General features: G+C 51.9%; 2 protein-coding genes across 2 annotated transcripts; one reads left to right on the top strand and one right to left on the bottom strand.

The window, feature by feature from the left end:
* The first annotated feature begins 1301 nt into the window (after positions 1-1301).
* Positions 1302-9755, top strand: CCDC86 (coiled-coil domain containing 86). Its single transcript, XM_003802682.3, has 4 exons — positions 1302-2110; positions 6385-6514; positions 8722-8796; positions 8960-9755. The coding sequence occupies exons 1-4, from the start codon at positions 1347-1349 to the stop codon at positions 9077-9079; spliced, it is 1089 nt and encodes a 362-aa protein (XP_003802730.1). The 5' UTR covers positions 1302-1346; the 3' UTR covers positions 9080-9755.
* Positions 9756-11705: 1950 nt separating this feature from the next.
* Positions 11706-12914, bottom strand: PTGDR2 (prostaglandin D2 receptor 2). Its single transcript, XM_012813272.1, has one exon. It carries the CDS (start codon positions 12897-12899, stop codon positions 11706-11708), a length of 1194 nt encoding a protein of 397 aa, XP_012668726.1. The 5' UTR covers positions 12900-12914.
* Positions 12915-23006: the final 10092 nt, after the last annotated feature.

Raw genomic sequence — 23006 nt, 5'->3', positions numbered from 1 at the left:
TTGTCTTGTGCCTGTAAGGAGGTTCTGTAGCTTCTCAGTCAGGGAGGCAGTGCACTTCCCTTCTCTCCCAGTTGATGAATCCTCCACAATAAATCCTTTCTTCCTAGGCAATCTTCGTTGTCTCAGTAATTGGATTTCTGTATGGTGGGCAGCAGAGAGAACACCTCTTCTGGGTTTATTATCACCTGAAGAGCTCTCCTTGGCTTGGGAACACAAGAGCACTCTAAGGCCAGAGTATCCCTGGACAACTTCCCAGGCCCTCTCACAAGCCCCCAACCAAAGAAAAGTTTCTAAAGGAAGCCACTGGGGTGCCGGAAGGTGGCCCTGGGATCCCTGAGGACCAAAAGTTCCAAGAATAACACTGGGATGCAACTGGACCACCTCCAAGAAGTTCTTCCTAAGAAAGAAGAGTGCTGTGAGTAAATCCAAGCCAGCTCCACTCCTCTGGGTCTCAGGCAAAGGGGCCCTGGAGATAACCTTCTCTAGACACTAGGAGATGCAGAAGGCCTGCCCACTGGCGAGGCCCCAAAGCACTTAGTAAGAAAGTACATTTACCGGTAAATACCGAGAAAAGGAAGGGGAGGCAGGTTTACACATGGGGGCAAAAGCCACTCAGTGTCTTGGCCAAAAGGAATCACAGATGACCCAACCTGTTTCTAGCACCGGGGCAGAAGCGGGATGCAAGAGGGCATGCAGCTAGGGAGGGGCCACAGAACAAAGGTGGTGTCGCTTAGTGGCACCTCGACTTCACTCACACCTGCTGAAAACGAAAAGAAGAAACACAGATTGTATGCTGGAGCACAGCAGGGGAGAAGACAAGGCAAGAGTGTGGGCCTTTCACACAGGAAAGCCTTGTATTGCCCACCTCTCGGACCCCCAGCTAGCATTCACTCAGGCAACAAGGAAAGCTCCGACAGAATCATTTACGTGCTGCAAATGAGGAAACTGAGGCCCAGGGAACATGAAGCGCCTCCCCAACTACACGGGACTGACTTAGCGGACAAGTTTCCACACAGCTTTGCCTACGGGCTCCCTGAACCTTCCTGGAAATTACCCCCTTCCTCTGTCTGCACGCTCTCCTTTCCCAAGAAAACTGTGTTTACAAGAAAGACAAGAGCAAATTCCGGGAACAAACAAGTTAACAGTGAGCACACGCACTGCGCATGCGCCCACAGAGCCCAGCAGGGGCCGAAAACCCCGCCTCTCCGCTCCTCACCAACATGGCCGCCCTGGTACCACGCCCCCGGCGCAGAGGTGGCGGTTACTGACGTCATAGGAAAGCGCCAATTGTCTCAGAAACTGGAGGCTGCACGTGGGCTCGGGTTTGGAAACTTTCTGGCTGTGCCATGGATACACCGCTGAGGCGCAGCCGACGGCTGGAAGGCCTAGAGCCCGAATCCCGCGAGAGCCTCACCCCAGTTTCGCGGGTGAAACGGGCCCTTGTGGAGTTTGAGTCAAACCCAGAAGAAACACGGGAACCCGGGTCATCTCAAAGTGTGCTGCAAGCTGGCCCGGAGTCCCTCCAAAGTCTGCCGGAGACAAGGCCGAGATCCGGTAGTCTGCAGCAGGGTACAGACTTGGGGTCCCCCGAGAGGGAGCCAGAGCCGGGCCCAAGGTCCCCCCACCGTCAGCAAGATCTAAGTCTGGTGTCTCCTCAAAGATGGCCAGAGTCGAGTCCTGCGTCCCCCCGACGTCGGCCAAATCCAAGTGAAAAGTCACCGAAGTTCTCTGAGGACTTGAGAGAACTGGCCTCGGAGTTGCCCTGGAGTAAAGAGGAGTGTACCCCAGAGGCTCCCCTAAATCAGCTGCAGCCGGGCCCAAGATCACCAGAGCCTTCTCCCGGTCAGCAACCGCCGGGTCCGGAGCCCTCACAGCCACTGCAGGAGCTGACACCGGAGGTACCAGGCTCCCCCCGGGGTCCGGACGAGCCCAGCAAGCACCCTCTGGCCAGGAAGACGGTGATAGGAGTCCTCGAAGACAAGAAGCGAAAAAGCTTTTCAGGCCAGGACCCGGCGTGCAAGAAATTGAAGAAGGAGAAGAAGGAACTTCCTGTAATCCCGAAGGGGAAGCCCAAATCGGGGCGGGTATGGAAGGACCGGTCCAAGAAAAGGTGAAGTAGGACACAGCAGGGGCAGGGGTTGGGGTTCTTTATGGTATTAGGGGCCCACCTTTGCCCTGCTGCAGCCTGTAGACAATTCCAGGGTCGGAGAAAGCTCACATTAGAGAGGGAGGGGTCCGCAAACAGGTAATTATGATCAGAATGTAGTAAAATGCCCTGAGATTCCGGGGAGGGTAAGACTGGGTCCTCAAAGATGGTATCTATGATACCTTTCCTCCTCAGGGACCTGTGGACCTATGCGGTAGTACCTCCCTTGTGTAGTCTTTCAACTGACATTTATTATAGTTACCCATTTTCTGCCCTCTCTAGCGAGGGATGCAGAAGCAAATAAACCAGCTATTACCTGATTAAAGCAGTGAGGTCTTCACTCATTATTTGCCTTTATGATAGAAAAGTATTACTGAGAGCTGATTATATACAACACTGTGCTAAGCATTTTAGTAAAGATTGACTGGGGGAAGAGCCTCAAAGATAGAAAAAAGAGCATGCATGTATCTTCACATTTAATCTACACATCAGTCTTATGAAGCAGCTGTTGTAATTATTCCCATACTATTTTATGCATGAGGAAACTTTGGCTAAATGTGGTATATTCAGAACCTGAGCACATTCCTGATTCCAAAGCTTATGCAGGAAACCCCTGCTCACTGTAGATTTGCCTTGAATTGGGTTACAACCTTCTTAAGGGCAGACACAATGTCTTCCTTTTCTTTCTGTGCTAAGGGCACAGTAAATGCTTGTTGAATGGAGAAATGAAGGGGCTCATCTGAAGAAGAAAGTATTTAGGCTGCAAGGAAGGAGAGTTGGGGTTCAGTTCACATTTGAGCTAATGGGAACCACAAGGCAAAGGCAGGAACGCATGGCTGTGAGGGACCATGGGAGAAGGAGGGTATTTCTAGGAAGAAGCTAGCATTTTCTGAGGGTGGACTCTGTGCTGAGCTTTGTGTTAAGCTCTGTGCAGAAGTCATTTTTTTGTGTGTGTGCCCTGAAAACCCTAGGCAGTGGGCATTATCACCCACTCAATTAAACATAGCAGAAACTGAGGCTTTTAGAGTAATTTGCTAGCTACAAGTCACCAATCAGAGAGAGACTTTATAGCTAGATTGACTGTAAAAGTTGGGGGAATGCATGGTGGTGGTGCTGCTACTCCACCCTGTCACAGGAGAATGGTACAGCCACTGATAGTGTGGAACCAGATGAGGACATTGGTTCAGGTGGAAAGAGCAAACTGAGTGGGTCAAACTGGAGGCTGGTGGGGAGGGGGTTATCCTGCTGAGCAAGAGGGGGCTGGGCCCATGCACCGGTGGGAAGAAGGGTGAGGTCAGCACAAGAAACTGAGGCTCAGCAGCTAGAGCAAGAAATGAGGCAGAAGGGTATTTGGTCTCCCAGCTCCCTGCCCCAACTGAAAGCCCTTCCTGACTTCCTGCTGCTTGGAGCATGTACTCCAGACTCTTTAAAGAGGCCCTGTGTCCCACCCTGCCCTCCCCTTCCCTCACTACAGTCTTCCACACTAACCTCCCCTCCACATTTCTATAGTGTGTGATATTCCTTCCTATCTCAGAGCCTTTGCACACGTTATTCCTTCTGTTCAAAAGGCTCTTCCCCTAGTCCATTCCTTCCATCCTTCAGAGCTCAGCTTAAATGCCACCCCCTCTAAAAAGCTCCTCTTTGTTCAATCCAACTGAGTTAAGTCCCCAAGCTACATGTTATCGTTGTACCTTGTACTTCTATAACATCTCCATTTGCACAAATGCTCACTTACTTGGGTGATTCTTGTTGGCTGCCTGTCCTTCTCTAAACCAGAAGCTCTATAGGTCCTCCAAAGACCAGCACATAGTGGGCACTGCATTTAAAAAGTAGAAGCATGAGGTCAGAAGGTAGTCATTTGTTCAGCCAGTTAATAATGCTCTGATCCTGGGGTGAGCATGGCTGCAAATGAAACAAAGTCCATGCTCTCCTGGAGTAAACATTCTAGTTGTGGGAAACAGATAAAAAGCAAGTGAATGTATACTATGTCAGTAATAAGGGCTTTAAGGGAAAATAAACTTGGATAGGGACCAGGGAACAGCAGGGAGGTCAGGACATTGCTACACGTACAGTGGTCAATGATGGTCTGGCAGTTAAAGGGGCTTTGAGCAGATCCCTGAATGGAGTGACAGAGGGAACCAAGACAGACCTCTGGGGAAAGAGTATCAAGCAAGAGGGACAGAAAGTTGAGTGGCCCCGAGGCAGGAGCATGCTCCTGTTGGAGAGAAGTCCAGGAGTCTTGTTGGTGGAATCAAGGGGAAAAGAGCAGCAGGAAGTGAGGTCAGAGAGCAGGGGCCTTATGGCCTGTGAATGGACTCTGGCTTTCCTGAGCCAGCTCAGGGGCTGCGGAAGGTATTGAGCAAAGGAACGATGTAGTGCAGCTTCCAAGACGATGAGTTTGGTCTGCTGAGACTGGACACAAGTGGGCGGGGGTTAAGATGGCACCAGTAAGGAAGCCGGTGTGGGGGAACTGACACATCCTCAGAAGCTGCTGGCAAGTCTTGTGGATCAGGCAAGGCCACTCAGTGGACATTTGGGAACTTTGAGGAAACAGCTACAGTAGGTGCTGAGTGAGTCCAGAGACAGGTTGAAGCAGCCCATGCTGCAAAAGAGAGGCCACTACACCAGGAAGGTGTACAAGGCAGGGTGACCTGGCTGCAGCCCTTCTCCTTGGCTCATGCCAAATGCCACCTTCTCCATGGTGCCCTCAGATGTACCATCTCTCTGCTCACTGGGCTGATGATTCACATTTATTGAGCACCTGTTGTATGTGTCAGTGAGTCCTTCGCACCCTTTGAGATGGGAATGATTCTCATCTCCACATGCTAGGGGGCTGAGATTTGGAGGCTCCCTTGCCCAAGGTCACCAGGGTAGTATGTGGGGAGTTTGGGACTGGGAGCCCAGGCCTGTCTTCAATCCCCAGGTAGAACGTCTGCCCTGGAGCTGCACTGCTTCGGCTAAGGCCACCAGCCTGCGGCTGTGTGAATGTAATTAAAATTCTATGAAACTTAAGATTCAATTTTCTTTAAACACCAACCACCTTCCGAGCATTCAACAGCCACCTGTAACCAGTGACTACCTTACTGGACAGTGCCAGTGTACACCACCTTCACCATCACGCTCTGTATGACGGCCCTACTCTACAATACTGTGGTGTCGTGTCCTGTGGCTTTGTGTACCCCCAAGCTCCCACCACCTTGTCCATTCAGGGTTCTCATACCCCAGGTTGGGAGGCCCAGCCTCAAGAGCAGGGAGGAAGTCCATGCAACAGGCCCATTCTTCAGGCATGAGAGGTCAGGGCTTCAGCAAGAGGGCCTTGGGGAAAGGGGTGGGAGTCAATGGGGTCAGAGGCTAGCTGGAGCATGGGACCCAAACAGGCCTTGGATCATTAAAGGAGAAAGACCTAAGTGTGTATGTCGAGGCTACCAGGAGACTTGTTTTCATTTTGCTTTTCTTTTTATTAAGAAAATTTTCAAGGATGCAGAAAAGAGAGCAGAGCTTCATGAACCCCCATGTGCCCATCACAGCTTCATCTTTGGTCCTGAACATTTTTTCTCTTTTTTTATCCTAGAATATTTTAAAGACATCATAAATCTCTCTCACACACACACACAAATCTTTGCATTGTGCATTCTTACAGAGACCATCTCATTTCTTCTGTGACTGTACAATCATTGTCACTCTTAAGAAACTCCAGACTTCCTGGATGGCCCTGAATCCCCATTCCATAGTCACCGCCCCACTCAGGGTGACAGATGCTGCATCATTACACAGAGCTCCAACCAGTCAGGCCACCATGAAATGGAACAGGCCACCTCCATAGGGCAAGGGCACCCATCTCCAGAGGCATTCACACCCAGGCAGCTGTGCTTGGCAGGGGTAGCAGAATTTTACAGCAGATGCTGTGTGGCCTGGACTCTGCCATTAACAGAGGTTTAAGTCCTAATTGCTACTCAGGAACAAGGTGACCTTGAGCAGTTTTTCAGCTTATCTGTGCCTTGGTTTTTGTAAAATGGAGAAAACAAGAGCACCCCCCTCAGAGGTACATAGCCAGGGCTTCAGAAGTGGTAGCAGCATGACCAGGGTCCCTTACTGCTCTGAGATCCACCAGGCAGGACCCTCAGGGATCCACCTGGAGGTTCCTGCCAGGCAAGCAGGGCAGGGATGTGACTGCTCTCAGGAAGAAGGTCCTGAGCCAAGAGCTGAAAGGTGACTGCAGACCCTTTTCTCCTACCCAGGTTTTCCCAGATGGTTCAGGACAAGCCCCTGCACACATCCTGGCAGCGGAAGATGAAGGAACGGCAGGAGAGGAAGCTGGCCAAGGACTTTGCCCGGCACTTGGAGGAGGAAAAGCAAAGGCGCCGGCAGGTAAGGGGGCAGGCAGGCTGAGGCCTCTTGGTAGGGGGAGCTCACACAAGTGCTGGAGGTGGGGGAATGACTTGGTCAAGAAACATCTGGAGCCTGAGGGACCCAGGAAGGAAGGGAGCCTGGCCAGAACTGGGTGCCGTGAGAACACAACTCAGGGAAGTCCAGAGAACCATCCAGTTTAGCATGGGCCTCTCTAAGAGGCTTGGGAATGAAAAGAAGACCCAGGTGGGTATTCAGTAAGATGTGGTCATGGTCTCTGCCCAGGTGGGCAGGGCTTGCAGACCGGAAAACCTCATCCCCAGTATTGTCACTGGCTGTCACTCTCCTAGCAGCAGCCCCACAGCTTTTCTCCACTTCTCTCCCATGGCCCATCCCAGAGCCAGAAATTCCTCATTAGAGGTTCACACCCAATTTCTCCATTCTCAGGGAGCCCTTGTAAAGGGTCATAGTTTTACCACTTAAACAAGGACTCTCTTCAGTGGGAGGGAACAGGGTGCTCAGCAGGCAACACGCAGAGGAAGCAAGATGATGATGGCACTGGGGTTGGGTGGCTTGCACCTGTAATCCTAGCATTCTGGGAGGCCGAGGTGGGTGGTTTATGCCTGTAATCCCAGCAGGCATAGGTCAATCCCAGGAGGCCAAGTCAAAAGGATCCCTTGAGCTCAGGAGTTCCACACCAGCCTGAGCAAGAGTGAGACCCCATCTCTACTAAAAATATAAAAATTAGCTGAACATCATGGTGTAGTCCCAGCTACTCAAGAGGCTGAAGCAGGAGGATCACTTGAGCCCAGGAGTTTGAGGTTGCTGTGAGCTAGGCTGGGGCCACACAACTCTAGTCCAGGCAACAGAGTAAGATTCTGTCTCGAAAAATAAAATGATGGCATTGGTCAATAATTAATAGTATATTACTTAACTGATGACCCCAGGGCCCCAGGAGCACTGCATCGGAGTCAAACAACTCATCCCTGGCCTGTGTTCCCAGCTTGGCTACTGAGAAAAGGGATAGGCTGGTCATTCTGGCATCCATCCCCTGTTTTAAATCACCAGTAGCTGAGGTCCTAGGGAGAGTGTGGCTGCCACCGTATGCTGAGGCCTTATCTCACTTCCTGTGTGGCTCTGGGTCCCTCTTGGGCAAAACAGAACTGTCTTCTCACTTCTCACCATCCACCAGGGAGGTGCCCCTGCCTAGACCCTCCCCTAACACAGGAGCCTAAGTCTTACTTCTTCTTTCTCCCCAAAGGTGAGGCCCCCACAGCTATCCCAGGCTGCCAAAACCTTTAACCAAGCAGCAGTCCTGCAGCCAACATTTTCACCATGTCCTGCCAGGGACAGTCAGTAAGGCCACCAACTCCCATTCCTGCAATAGACTCCCCTAGATTCCAAGTGTTCCCAAAGAGCCAGATACTGTTCTAAGCCCTGCATGTGTATCAGTCACTGACTCCTCAAAACAGTGTTAGGAGGTGTTGATACCTGGCACTTTAAAAATGGAAGTTGAGGCTGGGCACCCATACTCAGTGGTTAGAGCACGGGCCCTGTACACTGGGGGTGGTGGGTTCAAACCTGACCAGGCCTGCTTGACGAAAAAATTTAGAAAATAAATAAAAATGGGGATGTTGAGACTCAGAGACTTAGCCAAAGTAAACTGTTTAGGAGGGAACAAAGTCAAGGTTTGAACCCAGGCCAGATAGTCCCAGAGTCTCTTCCCTGCAGCTCAGCCCCTTCTAAGGCCTCACCCTTGCCCTTGGATTCTGGAGCATCAGAACTTCTGGGGAAAGAGGGAGACTCTGAGACAGAGGAATGAAGGAGGGGCCAGCACACCCCTTCACACCTCCTCAGCAACTGATAAGGAGGGTGGTGTGCAGGGACCACTGCCTACATGTGCATGAATTTCCAGGTGGGGCCCACACAGGCTCCTGTCTAACCCTCTGTCCTTAGCTGCCTGTACCCCCACCTTCTAATGTACTGCAAGGAACTTCCCACCACAGTGATACTCTGCGCACTGGGCATGTGAACACAGGATTGCTCTCACTGGCCTGCCCCCAAGTTCCCCAGTCTTCCACCACATCCCACAAGGCACAGCCTGGAGTCTGAACAAGAGGCCCTTTCCCCCTTCCTCCTGGGAATTCTGCCAGCTCTCACTCTTCTGGGCCTGAGAGATCAGCTCTGCCTCAGCTCCCAGACTCAAATCCCTTCCCCTGCATGTTCAGGAGAAAAAACAGTGCCGAGCTGAGAACCTGAAACGCCGCCTAGAGAATGAGCGGAAGGCTGAGATTGTCCAAGTGGTGAGTATCTCATCTTCCCCTCACTCCCCTGCCCATATGCCTTGCTCTCACTCTGTGATCCCAGGCCCCTGTGGGGCAGCCCTCTGGGGTGGTGATCTTCTCCCCAGGGAACAAGGATGGAGGCTCCAACCACACTAATGCCCTCCCCCTGCACCACTCCCAGATCCGAAACCCTGCCAAGCTCAAGCGGGCAAAGAAGAAGCAGCTACGCTCCATTGAGAAGCGGGACACCCTGGCCTTACTGCAGAAGCAGCCGCCCCAGCAGCCAGCAGCCAAGATCTGAGCTCAGGACAGCCCAGAGGCCTTCCATGGCCAACAACCATGTGGGACATGACACTCTGAGCCCACTGGTCAGACACCTCTGGCAGACCTGGCTCTCTAACTCTGTGACTCTAAAACAGGGACACCACCCCAGCTGGAGCTCCTAGGTCTTTGGAGGCTTGTAGATAAGTGTCTGGGACAGAGACCCAAAGGAAACCTTGAGACCTGGCAGAGGTGGAGGAGGGGAGAGGCTCAGCCCCCCTCCCTCTCTCCCCTTCCTCTGAGTGCCTTCAGATAAAGAACAGCAAATTCTCTGGTTTGTCATTGAGCTGGCGATAGAGGCCAGCAGTCAGGATTCCAGCTCCCCACACACTTTCTAAAGGGGCACCTCTGAGCCCCACTGTCCCTGTCACCTAGCAAACTAAATCCAGCTCTTCCCCATGTTCAACACTGAAGGATTAAATTGGGAGATTGACAGGAGTAGGGTTTCTCTCTAGCACCCCCTTTCCCAAACTAGATTCTGTAGAAGCCCGAAAGATCTAATTCATACCCATCCGGTCTCCAACGAAAATATTTATTGAATCCCTGTTGTGTACAGGCACAATAATAGGCACCAGGGAATACAGACAAATGTCCCTGCCCTGGAGGGCTTTCATTCTGACAGAACATAATAAACAAGTAAAATACACTGTGTGGCACCTGGGGAAAGTGTGTGAGTAGAGCAGAAAGCATGGAGAGGTGTCAAGATGGGGTGAATTCACCCAGCTGTGCATCTCACTGTTCAGTTTGCTGAATACCTGCTGCAGCTTGGACCCTACCTTACACTGGAAATAAATGGTGAGCTGGCCAGCCCAGTCTTCAGGAGCATCAGAGGCCCTGGGTCAAGATCCCAAGAGAGTGTCTCATCTTAGCTCTTCACTAACATTTTAGCCACCAAGCAAATGTGGCAATCCCTGAGATATGGAACTAAACAACAGCAGTCTCTGCCTCCCAAGTCCATGGTGGATAGAGGAAATAGACATGGTGCCATGGAAGTGTTAGAACAGAGATACGGCTCGGCGCCTATAGCTCAATCGGCTAAGGCGCCAGCCACGTACACCTAAGGTGGTGGGTTCGAATCCCCAGCCCGGACCCACCAAACAACAATGACGGCTGCAACCAAAAAATAGCCGGGCGTTGTGGCGGGCGCCTGTGGTCCCAGCTACTTGGGAGGCGGAGGCAGGAGACTCGCTTGAGCCCAGGAGTTGGAGGTTGCTGTGAGCTAAAATGCCACGGCCCTCTACCCAGGGGGATAGCTTGAGGCTCTGTCTCAAAAAAAAAAAAAAAAAGAACAGAGATACAAGTCACCCCTCATCTGCAAATGAGAAGTGGTAGCAGTCAGGAGGTTGGTGCTGCAAAGATCCTGGGATTATCGGTTTTCAGAGGGTCTCACAGACCCCCCCCCCCCAGGCCAGCTTTCATGGACATTCATATTCTAAAGACAGAAGACCTTTAGCAGTGATGCTTATTGGACCCAGGTTCCCCCAACACTTGACTATGACACCTGCTTTTTCCATCTTACAAACACTTTGGGCAGTGCTGGGTCCCAAGGGTCCAAGGCAGCTACTATCTGAAGTCCCTTGGGTGGGTCAAAGAATGTTCTTTCACCTACTAGACAGTAATTGAACATGTGACACTTAATACAGACCCTGATGCAACGGGCCCTGAAGCTTTAGGCAAGTTACTTAACCTCCCTGAGCCTGAGTTTGCTCATCTGTAAAGGCTGGCTAGTAGAGGCTGCTTCTTAAGGACATTGGATAAGCATCTAGTTCCAGAAACACCAACTAAATGGCTAAAGGAGAGACTCAGCGCCCTTAGCCCAGTGGTTACGGCAACAGCCACATGCACCAAGGCTGGCGGGTTTGAACCCGCCCAGGTCAGCTAACCAACAATGACAACTGCAACAAAAAATGGCCAGGCGTTGTGTTGTGGTGGGCGCCAGTGGTCCCAGCTACTTAGGAGGCTGAGGCAAGAGAGTTGCTTAAGCCCTAGATGAGGTTGCAGTGAGCTGTGACGCTACAGCACTCTACAGAGGCTACATGGTGAGACTGTCTCAAAAAATGAAATAAAAGTGGCTAAAGGAGAGACTAGAACAATACTTCTCCAACCTTTCCTCTTTCACTTCCATTCCAAAAATACATCACTGGTCTAATGTAAAAATCTCTCCCCAACCCTCATCTTCTGCAAAATTGAGCTTCAGGGAGATTTGTCCTCCGGCCTCCCCTACCCTAATGTGAGATTTTTCCTTCGTATCACTCCCAAGTGTGGTCTGCCAAGCAGCAGCACTGGCTCGGTGGCCAGAGAGCTCATCAGAAGTGCAGCCTCTCAGCACCCCACTCGTGTCCTGAATCAGACTGCCCTTTAAAGAGGTCCCCAGGTGACCCATGGGCCCAGCACAGTTTGGGAAGCACTACCTTAATTCACTTTATTTCTGAAAAAGAGTCATTGAATCACCGCGGGTGCTTTGAAATCCACATGCCTAGGTCCTGCCCCGAGGCCTGTAATCTCAGGGTGGAGTCAGGGTATCTACAATTTAACGGCGGTGCCCTCACAGTGCTTTCCTGCTCTACCACTGCCCTGCCCAGGCCCTGGATCCTGGCCAGCACCTTCTATCCCGAGGTGTTGCTCAGCGCCCGACTCAGGGGGCCACTCTCGTCCTGGGATGGGGCCCGGCCCCTCTGGGAAGCAGCGCGGCCACCCGGTAGCCAGCTCAGAAGGCGCGCGGGGCGCAGCAGCGTCTGGTGGCGGCTGCCCAGCGACGAGGAGGAGGAGGCGCGGCGTCGGCGGCTGCTGCCCCCGAGGCCCAGCTCGCTGTCGTCCACCAGCACGCTCTCGAGCACAGCGCGCAGCGAGCGCCGCAGCTTGCTTAGCACGTCTGGGCAGGTGAGCACGTAGAGCAGCGGGTTAACCACGCTGTTGATGAAGGCCAGGCTGGTGACGAAAGGCAGCCCGCGCCACACCAGCGGCCGCAGCGCCTTGTCGTGGTGCGCCCGCGCCTCCAGCAGGCTGAACACGTGGTAGGGTCCCCAGCAGAGCGCGAAGGCCGCCACCACGGCCGCCACCAAGCGCACAAAACGGCCTGGCCGCCGGCGGCCGCGGTGGCGCAACTGCAAGCTCACGGCCACATGGCTTGAGGCGATGATCACCAGTGGCACCAGGAAGGCCAGCAGGAACTTGCTAACGGCCAGGGCCGCCTGGCGGTAGTTGCACGTGGCGTCGCGGTCGGGCCCGGTGTACAGGAGCAGAACGTTGTAGTAGCACATGATGCGCCCGTCCACCCGAGGAATGGTGTCCCGGAACACGAAATAGGGTACAGTGTTAAGCACAGCCAGTGCCCAGAGCGCCCCGCAGACTCTGTGCGCCGCCGCCACCGTGCGGTGATTCTGTGCCCACACTGGCCGCACTACCTGCAGACAGCGGTCCAGGCTGATGGCGCTGAGCAGGAAGCCGCTGGCAAACATGTTGAGGAAGAAGATGGAGGAGTGAAGTTTGCAGAAGGTGGTGCCCAGCTCCCACGAGTGGCCCACGGCCAGGAAGTAGGTGAAGAAAGGCAGGGAGGCAGTGGCCAATAGGTCAGACAGCGCCAAGTGCAACACCCAGGTGGTAACCACAGTCTGGGGCATGCGGAAGCCCACCACGAAGAGGATGAGGCCGTTCTCCACCACGCCCAGCAGTGAAGCCAGCCCGTGCACCAGCACCGCTGCATGGTCTATATAGCGGATGCTGGAATTGCTGTGGCTCTGCAGGCGGCTCATCTGCTCCAGGATGGGGCAGAGTGGCTTCAGCGTGACGTTGGCTGACATTGCCGGGCTCTGTGGTGAAGGGAAGGAGGCTTTAAGGTTGGTAGTATGGAAGCCACGAGGGAACCCAGAGAGAAGCCTGGAGCAGGAACCTGGCCAGGAGAATCCGGTATGACCCATGAGTGTGATAGAGCAGGCTGCTGGGGATCAGTGAGGTTGAACGAAGGTGGCAAAGTAGGGGGTACAACATCCCAGCTCCCCCATATGCTTGCTGTGCAACCTTAGGCAAGTCATTTAACCTTCCTGAGCCTTTTCCTCCTTTGTAACATGGGTGTGGGTCATAAAAGTACCTAACTCAGAAAGTTACTGGGAGAACTAAAGGAGTTAGTTAATAAGTGAAAGCATTCAGAGCAGGGCACACAGCCAGCGCTTGCTTCACTGTCATCACGATCACGGTGATGACGGTGAAGCAAGTGGTCTAAGATCACATGGAAAATAGGAACAAGGTCAGGCCACACAGGACTCCTTTTCCCAATCCCCTAAGCACTTGGGCATGATTGTGGCCAATAAGGCAGGAGGGTTCTGCTGGCCTGTGGAGGTGGGGATCAGAGGGGAGTCGATGCTGCCCCTTCCCACCCTTCTCACCCTCCACCTTGCCCCTCTGCAGATCCTCCCTATAACCCTTCACTCCGACGGTGGCTGGTGAAATGTGTTGACCACGAACAGTGGAGCCAGGTCATCCTCTGATAGTTGAAGAGGAAATAAGATAAGAGCTGGGCAGGAGGAACTCTCCCCTCCCAGGGGCTGTCACACAGCACTATCTGCCCCAAGAAACCCACCCCTGGTCATTCACTTCTTCACTAGCTCATCTTGTTCAACAAATGCTTGTTGAGAAACAACTCAGGTAGGTGCTGGAGAAGCCAGGCTCTGGCAGACATGCAGCCCCCCCAGATGTGCCTGCTCACAGCCTCGACAGAAACCCTAGAGAACATCTGACATGAGTCTGGTTGAGATATATGAGGGCTGAGGAAATTGGGACAGGAGGCTCCCCACAGGAGTTGGGGGCAGATATTAGGGGTAGGGACTCAGGTTGTCCCGGACCCCCACGACGTGGTAGGTGCTGGGGGAGGTCCTTCACTTAGGTACTGTCTTTCTCTGGGAGAAAGGCACTAGTTCTCCTCTCCATCCCATTTTATAGATGAGGAAACTGAGCCTGGAGTGTTTAGAGAGCTGGCCCCCAGCACACAGGTAACACAGACATGTGGACGAGCAACCATCCAGCATGCAGCCTGAGCCCTTTCCTCTGCCCTGCCCTAACCACCAGGCAAGGGAGGAGGAAGACGAAAGGAGGAGGGGAGTGATGGCATCCTTCCAGGGGAAACTGTGGGCCAGGACAAGAAAATCCATTCCCTTCCAGGGACCATGGCCTTTCTGGGGGTGGGGAAGTGGTCCTGGGATATCAAACTAGAATCTCCTGGGCAGAGGAGCTCCTCGGGGCTCGGGATCTGCAGAGAGGTGGGAGGGGAGCCTGTGCCCGCTAAGAATGGTCATACTTCCTAAGCTTTAGAGTTTGCAGGGCAATTACTTTTGCAATAAAGCTATGAGACCCCCATTCTTCAAAAGAGGAAACTGAGGTTTAGAGAAGCATAACAACTTGCCCAGTATTCCTCAGCTTGCAGCAGTAGGGCTGAGGCTCCACTCGCAGCACACAGTCGAGTGCCACCCCTTGTTGCTCTAAAACATTCCCATCAGTCCAGCAGCTGCTATCCACATCCCACAGGAAGGCTCAGAGAGCACAGTCCTGCTCCACCCTTGAAAATCATCCAGATCGGTCCCTTTGTCTGCATGGTGACAGCTCCCAGGGAGCCCAGCTGCTAGGATCCAGCTTTGGCAGGGCATTGGGGGACAGAGAGTGCAAGCTTTGAGGGTCTTAGACCTGGGTTTGAATCCCAGCTTCTTGGCTTCCTGGTTGGGTGGACTTGGGTTGGTTACCCCAAGCCTGCTGATATAATCGTCCCACCCAGACTGCTTTTGGACATGGAATGAAGTGGTCAAGAGGTTTGCAGTTGTGCCTGGAGATTGTGCCTGGTGTCTGGTCAATGCCTAAAGACAATTAGCGCCTCCCTCTCTGAGCATCAAGTGCCCTCCAGTCCTTGGTAGCCTCAACCTCTGCCATCCTAGCTGTAACGGCCCTCTGGTCTAGTAAAACAGTGCCTTCTCCTGTGAGTCCAGAGAGGACACTAAGGACACCAAGGCCCCAAGCCTCCTTACCTGGGCACTGAGGGAGCACAGGATTCCAGCCCTGGAGGAGGTCAACTGCTGTCATCTGCTAGACAAGAAGCCCGGAGCAGGAGAGGGAGTCAAGCTGAGAGAGGAAATAGCTATCAACCCCGGAGCATGTGTGTGTGTGTTTAGGGGTGGGGTGCACGGAGGCGGGGACAGCTAGAGCAGGAGTTGCCACACTGTTGTTCAAGTATCATAAATCTCCATCAATACTGGCAGCCCCAGCTCCTCCCCCATACAGAAAGAGACTGCAGAAGCCCCGGGGGCAGTGCCAGCGCACATGGGGAAATCGGTGTGTGCAAGGAAGTGTGAACCCACGTGGGCCGGGAGGGCTATGCTCTTGAGAGTGACCAGTGGATAGGGGAAGTGCATGAGGAAGAGGACACCTTGTCCATCTGTCCACTATCCTTAGGCTTCCCTTTTCTGACACCATAATCCTTGGAGAATAAATCTGTCTAGTTCTTCTGAGGAACCTGGGCAGTGAGGAGACCTGTCCATGAGGGACCCTGGGGGCTCCCCAGCAGGAAAGCAGGGTGGGGCAGTGGGGAGAACACGGGCTGGGGGCCAGTCTCTTCCATTGCTGAGCCCTAGTCTTATCATCTGCTCACAGGTGTGGCAAGGGTCGAATGAGGTAGGTTATACAAAGTACACAGTAAGTGCTTATAAAAATCAGCTTCTCTCCCTCTGGGGGATAAATGGGGTAGGCTGCCGGGGAGGGCTATACAGCTTTTTTTTAATGTACAGCTTTTCCTTAAATTAGACTCAAAGCCCTAGGATAAGAGAGGATTGGATCTCTACACCTGCCTTCCCTAGGTCCTTACTCTCCTTTATCAACAAAGGTCCCTCCAATCAGAGAATATTCCCTCAAGCTCAGCATCTCCGCACCCAGTCAACACTCATTAAAATATGCTAAGAACTCAGTATCCCAAATGGGGTAAGGACACCTCCCGTGGGATCGACTCTGCAGGAACCTTCCATGTAGACATTGGCTTCCCCCAAAGCCTGACACTTAATAACCTCTCTCCTAGTGAGTAGAAAATAAATAAAATGTTATGACTCTGTGATGAAGATACTATTTCTCCTTTCCTTTACATGGGAGAGCTCCAACTTTCAAAGATAAATGTCTGCAGCTCTCACTGGAGAATGAGCAGAAGTTTCCATTCCCCCTTGGGGAAAGCACTCTCTTCCCCACCTGACCCCCTTTTCCAAACCACAGTCCCAGGGACAAGACCATGCAGGCAGGGTGGTGCAGCGGTTAAGCCCAGAGACCTGTGGATTTGCTCTGCCACTCCCTAGCTATGTGGCCTTGGGCAAGTAACTTCACAGCAATAAAACATGAATTTTAAAAGGTACTCCTTTTGCACATCCCAGCCCCTACTCTCTAGACTAAGAAAAAGAATAGCCCCTCCCCAATTGTAAACATATCACAGAAGTTGGGCATCAGGCTTAAGAGAGGATACAGCCCAGCCCCTGGATCCCATCTCTCCTTTGCCCCCACCACTGACACTCTTGTGCAGTGAACATCCTACACAACCTGCCACAGCAGCCCTCCTAAGGTGCTGCTTTTCCAGCCAAATCCTTTACTTCTCTGGCCCTTCTCAGCCCGTGTTTCCAATCCTGTCATGGCTCCTCCCCTAGCCCTCTCTGAGGACGACTTATTACTAAACAAACCAAAAAAGTGCTCCAGATAAGCGGGGCCCTCAGGCATTTTTCTGAAGAAAGAGGCAGTAACATTTGTCCCTGGGCCCCTGGCTGCATTCCCATGGTGGAAACGGCCTTTCTGCACGTACTCAGAGAGCTCCCAGTCCCACAGCCTCCACCGCAGAAGGTGCCAGGGGCAGGAAGTCTGTGAGCAGGATGCCGGTTATGCCTTTTCTCCATACATTTCAGGAGCTGAGAACCCACGCTAGGCACTCTGAGAAGAAGAGTCTCGTGAGTGGATGGAGCAGTGGGGGCCCTGGGTGGGGGCTCACTGGATGGGAGCAAAGGATAGGAGCCTCCAATTCACCAGGTGACCCCTGCCTGGCCTGAGTCTAAGAAGGAGAGAAGCCAATCAGAGCCTGTGTGGAGGCCTCCAAGATGTCAGGCCTGTGCAGGGAGGGGAGCGGGAGGCTACCAAGACTGTCAGGTGGGTCCTCACAGAGCTGAGCTCAAAGCCAGAGACTGGGCCTTTGACAAGAGCCTAAAATGATATTAGACCAGCGATTTTCAACTTGAGTCTGCATGGGAATCACCTGCAGGACATGTTAAAACCCAGATCCCTGGGCCCCACCCTGAGAGTAATGGAGCAGATGAGGGTAGAACTTGGAATGTTCATTTGTACCGAGTTTCCTGAAGGATGCCAGTGCTGTTGGACCAGGGAGCACACTAGGAGTGGGAATGGAAGTTTGGGAATAGGGGGTGTTTAGGGGGTCCAAGTGTCTTTTGGGGGGATGCTTAGGAGGTCCAGGTGTCTTTGCAACAGGAAACTGGGAGAGGGTAGTGTGCTTAGCTAAGGGGCTGCGGGAATGCCTTCCTCAGCCTGTTTTCTTTTTTTTCTTTTTAGACAGAGTCTCACTTTGTCACACCTTATAGAGTCCCTTGGCATATCTCACAGCAACCTCTACCTCTTGGGCTTAAGTGATTCTCTTGCCTCAGCCTCCAGAGTAGCTGGAACTACAGGTACCCGCCACAACACCCGGCTATTTTTAGAGATGGGGTCTCACTCTAGCTCAGGCTGGTCTCAAACTCATGCTCAGGCAATCCGCCCACCTCAGCCTGGCAAAGTGCTGGCATTTTAGGCTTGAGCCACTGCACCCAGCCCTCAGCCTGTTTTCTTGTCTCCACTGTGAGGACCAAGGAACATAATAAGCCCAGTACTCAGCTCAGACCCCGGCACAGTGAGGTCACAGGTCCCAGTTGCCCTTATTATTATTTCTTTGTTGTCTGCAGAGATGTTGGCAGGACACCAGGGGCTGGTCTTCCCTAGAAGGGTCATGGATTAAGGGGAGACAAACTGGCCTTGGCCTTGGGCTTGCTGACCTGAAGGGTGACAAAGCCACATCAGCCTGGCCTCTCTGAGAGCTGAGGGGCAAGACTGGTGCAGATCTTAGCTTGAGCCATTCCCTGCCCTGTCCCACATACTGTGTCCCCATGGACCAGGAGAAAGATGCAGCTTCACTCAGGGTCCAGTCCCTAAAGCACAGCCTTCTCCACCGCTTGGAACTTCATATCACAGCAATAGAGTGGAAGTTGGGCCCATCTCCTGCCACAGAGGAGACAAGTGTGAGCTGTTGCTGCTGGGCACACAGACCTCTGCTGTGTCTCTGCTGCCTGTGGAGCTGTCCAGATGCCCACGTCAGCACTCAAGGCCCTTCCCAGTCCAGCACACAGATGCCAGTCCCCCATCCACAGCTACCCCATGCCCTTTTCCTCTTACCTCTGTGCCTTTGCACATGCTGCTGCTGCTGCCTGGAATGCCCTCCCCTGTTCCCTGCAGCCTGCCTTTCTGAGACCATCCATGTATCTGGGCGCTCAGGAGGGCACTTATGGCACCAGTGTGTTTAACAAATGGAAACAGAAGATGGTGCAATGTATGGGCTCTGCCCCTTGGCCTGCCTTAGTAAGCAGGTTCTTTATGTTCTTTTCTGGCCACTTTAAAGAAGTCAGTCAAACAGGAAGTGAGACTCATGGCAGGAAGCATGTGAGGCCTGCCCTGGAATCCTGCAGCCCCTTACTCAGAGGCCCTCGAGTTGCCCACACCCAGCAGAGTAGCAGCGTGGCAGAGGCCCACACGACACCTTGTGGGAGGCCCAGGCATCCTGGTGCCACCATCCCCTCCAGGACTCTTCACCTGGCCTGTAAGCCCCTCAGTGACCTGGCCTAATCTGGGCATTTCTGCATTTCTCTACCTGCATTTCCGCTACTCACTAGTTGCAGCCATTGTCAAGTAGCACTTATCACTATCTCCTCCTACTCTATACAAGCCAGGCTATTTCTGTGCCCTTGCACAGAAATATAGTTTGTTCCCTGGTCTGGAATACCTTTCCTTCTCTTGGCCTGTTGGTGAACTCCTATTCATCCTTCAAAACCCTGGCTAGAGATCACCTCCTCTGGGCAGCCTTTGCTGAGCCTCTCAGATAGACCCATCTCTCAACCCTCCTTCCCACATCTCCACTTCACCTCACCTGCAGCCCCCCTTTTCCTCCCTAGTAACTTTTGTTCACACAACTGCTTCCACCCTCCTGATGGGCAACTTGAGGTCAGAGATTCTTCCTCGCTATCTCTTCATCTCAAGCCAAGCAGGGGGCCTGACATTGGGGAGGGGCCCCAACAAATATTTGCTGAACAGAATGAAGTTCTAACACCGGCTTCTACATGTAGATCCCCAAAGGCCAGTTCTCCATGATGACCCATCTGGATCCTGTGTTACCCATGGTCTGGTACAATTCTTTCTGGCTGTTTTCACTGCAGTGGTACAACCATAGGGGCAGATACCTTTATAGTCAGAAGGAAGACAAGAAGGCAGAACAGGTAGAGACAGACCCTGAACTGGGTGCAGCCTCACATAGGCCAGTTGATCCTCACAAAAACAGCAACCATGTATTAGGTTCCTAGGGTTGCCAAAACAACTTATCACACACCTGGCAGCTTTTGATGACAGGTATTTGCCCTCTGGCGATCTGGAAGCTGGGTCTGAAATCACAATGTCATCACAATGTCAGCACTCCCTCCTAAAGCTCTAGAAAGGCTCCTGTTTTGCCTCTTCCAGCTTCTGGTGGCTCTAGGTGTTCCTTGGCTCGGCTCAGGGCTGCACACTCCAACTCTGCCTCTTCACATGGCCTTTCCCTTCTTCATCCTATGTGACTCTCCTAGGACCCTTGTAACTGGATTTAAGGCCTACCCATGTAATCCAGGATGACCTCATCTTGATATCCTTAATCATGTCTGTAAAGCCCTATTATCCAAATAAGAACCTATTCCCAGGTTTGGGGGTTAGGACGTGCACCCCTTTTGTCGAGGGCCACTATTCGACGTACTGCAATCAGCAATAGCTAACATTTATGGGGTGCTTATTATGGACCAGCACCAGGCTGAGCATGTCACATGTATTAGTTGATTTACTTGCCACCCTCTGAGGTAATAATCTTACTATCCCCACTCTCAGAAGAGAAAACTGAGGCTCAGAGAGGTTAAGCAACCCTGCCAAGGCAGCTCAGCTGGGGAGTGGTGGAGGTAGTCCATCAGCAGAGTCCAGCTCTTCCCAGCTGACTGGGCTCTGAGTTTCTTTGTTTTTAGTGCAGAAGAAGCAGGGCTGCTTTCTGCTGTTAAATGTGCTCCCACAGGCTTTCTGGAAGCATCTCTACAGCAGGCACAGTCCACAGGGACCACTCTGAAGGCCACTGAGGAGGACGCCTGCTCCCTCCTGGTTCCCAACATGCTTATGTTCCCACAGTCTTGTCCCTCCAGCCTAGAGGGGCCACATCCTCCTCTGGTGCCCTCCCTGTGTCCCTGGATTATATTAGCTGGAGAGACAGAGTAGGAAAATCTCACGCACCCCAGTTAGATCTCATCCTTAGTCCTCATCTTACAGATTAAAAAACTGAAGTATATTTTTAAAATTGTTTAAAAAGAGATTTAAAAGGAGTGGGGAGGGAATGAACAAACTGAAGTTGAGAGAGACCAAGTAGGGAAAGCCAAGATTCTAAGTGAAGTCCCCTCAATCTGAGCCTATGCCTTCATCAGTAGTAATAACAGTGGTTTTAATGGCTGCTGTGCTCAATGATCCTCTCATGCAGGCCCTATTGTGCCAGCTCAAAGCAGATTGTCTCCCCTCCCCCTCACAGCAACCCCGTGAGGTGCTGCTGCGAGCCCCACTGTGCAGATGAGGAAAGCCTATCACAGAATGACGAAGTGACTTTCCCAGGGTCCCCAGTGAGTGAGCAGAGAATCTGGGATCCCTCCCAGAAGGTGAGCTCCAGTGTCTATGAGTCTTTGCAAGAATGTGGAGTCTTAACCGAGGGCTCAGGGTTGTCTCTCCAGGACAGTTTGGTGCCATTTTCTCAAGGGCATCCTTTTGCCCTTGGCCCTGAGGAAGCTCCCCTTCCCTTTCCCTGCCCATTAGCAGGGTCTTGGGAGACACACTCAGGAAATGCCAGTGTCTTATCTAATTTCATCCCTGCCATTACCACTCTTATCCCTATTTTCTAGATATTGGGTGGGGGCGGGGCAGGGATGTGACTACCCAGGGCCTTCTGCCCATGAGCAATGAACCCTAGACAAAATCTAGGCCTCCCGATGTTGCCAGCTCATGCTCACCATAGAACATGCGTAAATGCAGAAGAAACGATGAAGTTCAGGAAGCACCACCTGCCTGGCAACCACCACACTAGTGTGTGAAGGTTTGATGAGGAGCCAGATAATTATATAGTTTCAAAGTATCTCACAAAAAAACACAAAGAAACAAAACTTCACAGTGGAGAAACATGAAGATACCACCTTAACCAAGCGGTCAAAGTCACATCAGCAGTAATAGGGCAAACCAGGAGGACCTGCCTCCTGATACTGGGAATAACACATCATCACTTCTGGAATATTCCTATCTGAAATGGGCTTAATCATGCCCCCCCAAATTCATATGTTGAAGCCATAGCCCCCAGTCCCTCAGAATGTGACCCTATTTGAAGATAGGGCCTTTAAAAAGGAGATCAAGTTAAAATAAGGCCATTAGGGTGGCTCCTAATCCAATCTGACTGGTTTCCTTATAAGAAGAGGAAGTTTGGGCACACAAAGAAATACCAAGGCTGTAGGATCAGAGAGGAAAGACTATTCTGAGGATTCAGCAAGAAGACAGCCTTCTGCAAGCCAAGGAGAGAGGCCTCAGGAGAAGACACACCTGCTGACACTTCAATCTTGGACTTCCAGCCTCCAGAACTGTCAGACAATAAATGTCTATTGTTTAAGCAGCCCAATGTATGGTATTTTGTGACAGGAGTTCAATTTGACTAAAATGCTGCCAAAAATGTTGAATAAGGAGACAAACCCACATTCAGACCATTCCTCAAAAATGCCAAGAACATAAAAGACAAAGGAAGACAGAGGGGCTATTCCAGATTGGGAGAGACTGAAGAGGTTTGCCAGTGTGAGGCTCTCAGTCCTGCATTGGATCCCTTGTACCAGCATGAAACACTTTTCTCCTTTGCTGTAAAAGCCCATATTAGGGCAATTGGTATTGCATGTCAGATAAGGTTTGCAGATGATTTGTGCTTGTGTTTGCAGACAGTTGTGTCTGTAACACTGTTGATGTCCTGATTGTGATTATTTTACTGAGATAGTTGTTTGCTTTCTAGAAAATATACACTGAAGTAATTAGAGAAAAGGGGGAATTAGTCACATCTACAGCCTGCTCTCAAATGGTATGAGAGGATGTGTGTGTGTGTGTGTGTGTATACATGTGCATAGTCAGAAAGAGGAACGGAGCAAATATAAAAAGTTAACAGTTGACAGCTGAGGAATCTGGGACAAGGATCTATGGAAATCCTTTCTGTAAGTCTGGAAATGATTTCAAAATCAAGTTTAAAATCTCCACATTGGTCAGGTGCGGTGGCTCATGCCTGTCATCCTAGCAGTCTGAGAGGCTGAGGCAGGTAGATCCCTTGAGCTCAGAAGTTCAAGACCAGCCTGAGCAGAAGTAAGACCCTATCTCTACTAAAAATAGATAAATTAGCCAGGCGTTGTGGCAGGCACCTGTAGTCCCAGCAACTAGAGAGGCTGAGGCAAGAGGATTGCTTGAGCCCAGGAGTTTGAGGTTCCTGTGAGCTATGATGCCAGGGCACTCTACCTGGCATGACAGAGTGAGCCTCTGTCTCAAAAAAATAAATAAATAAAACTTCTTCTTCTTTTTTTTTT

Source organism: Otolemur garnettii, unplaced genomic scaffold (assembly GCF_000181295.1).
Source record: "Otolemur garnettii isolate 467f Iridium unplaced genomic scaffold, OtoGar3 scaffold00254, whole genome shotgun sequence".
Lineage (NCBI taxonomy): Eukaryota > Metazoa > Chordata > Mammalia > Primates > Galagidae > Otolemur > Otolemur garnettii.
This window is presented reverse-complemented; position numbering and strand designations above follow the sequence as displayed.

Coding starts and splice junctions, on each gene's coding strand:
- CCDC86 (XM_003802682.3), top strand. CDS start 1,347: ATGGATACACCGCTGAGGCGCAGCCGACGGCTGGAAGGCCTAGAGCCC. Junction 2,111..6,384: donor AAGGACCGGTCCAAGAAAAG/GTGAAGTAGGAC, acceptor TCTCCTACCCAG/GTTTTCCCAGATGGTTCAGG. Junction 6,515..8,721: donor AAAAGCAAAGGCGCCGGCAG/GTAAGGGGGCAG, acceptor CTGCATGTTCAG/GAGAAAAAACAGTGCCGAGC.
- PTGDR2 (XM_012813272.1), bottom strand. CDS start 12,899: ATGTCAGCCAACGTCACGCTGAAGCCACTCTGCCCCATCCTGGAGCAG.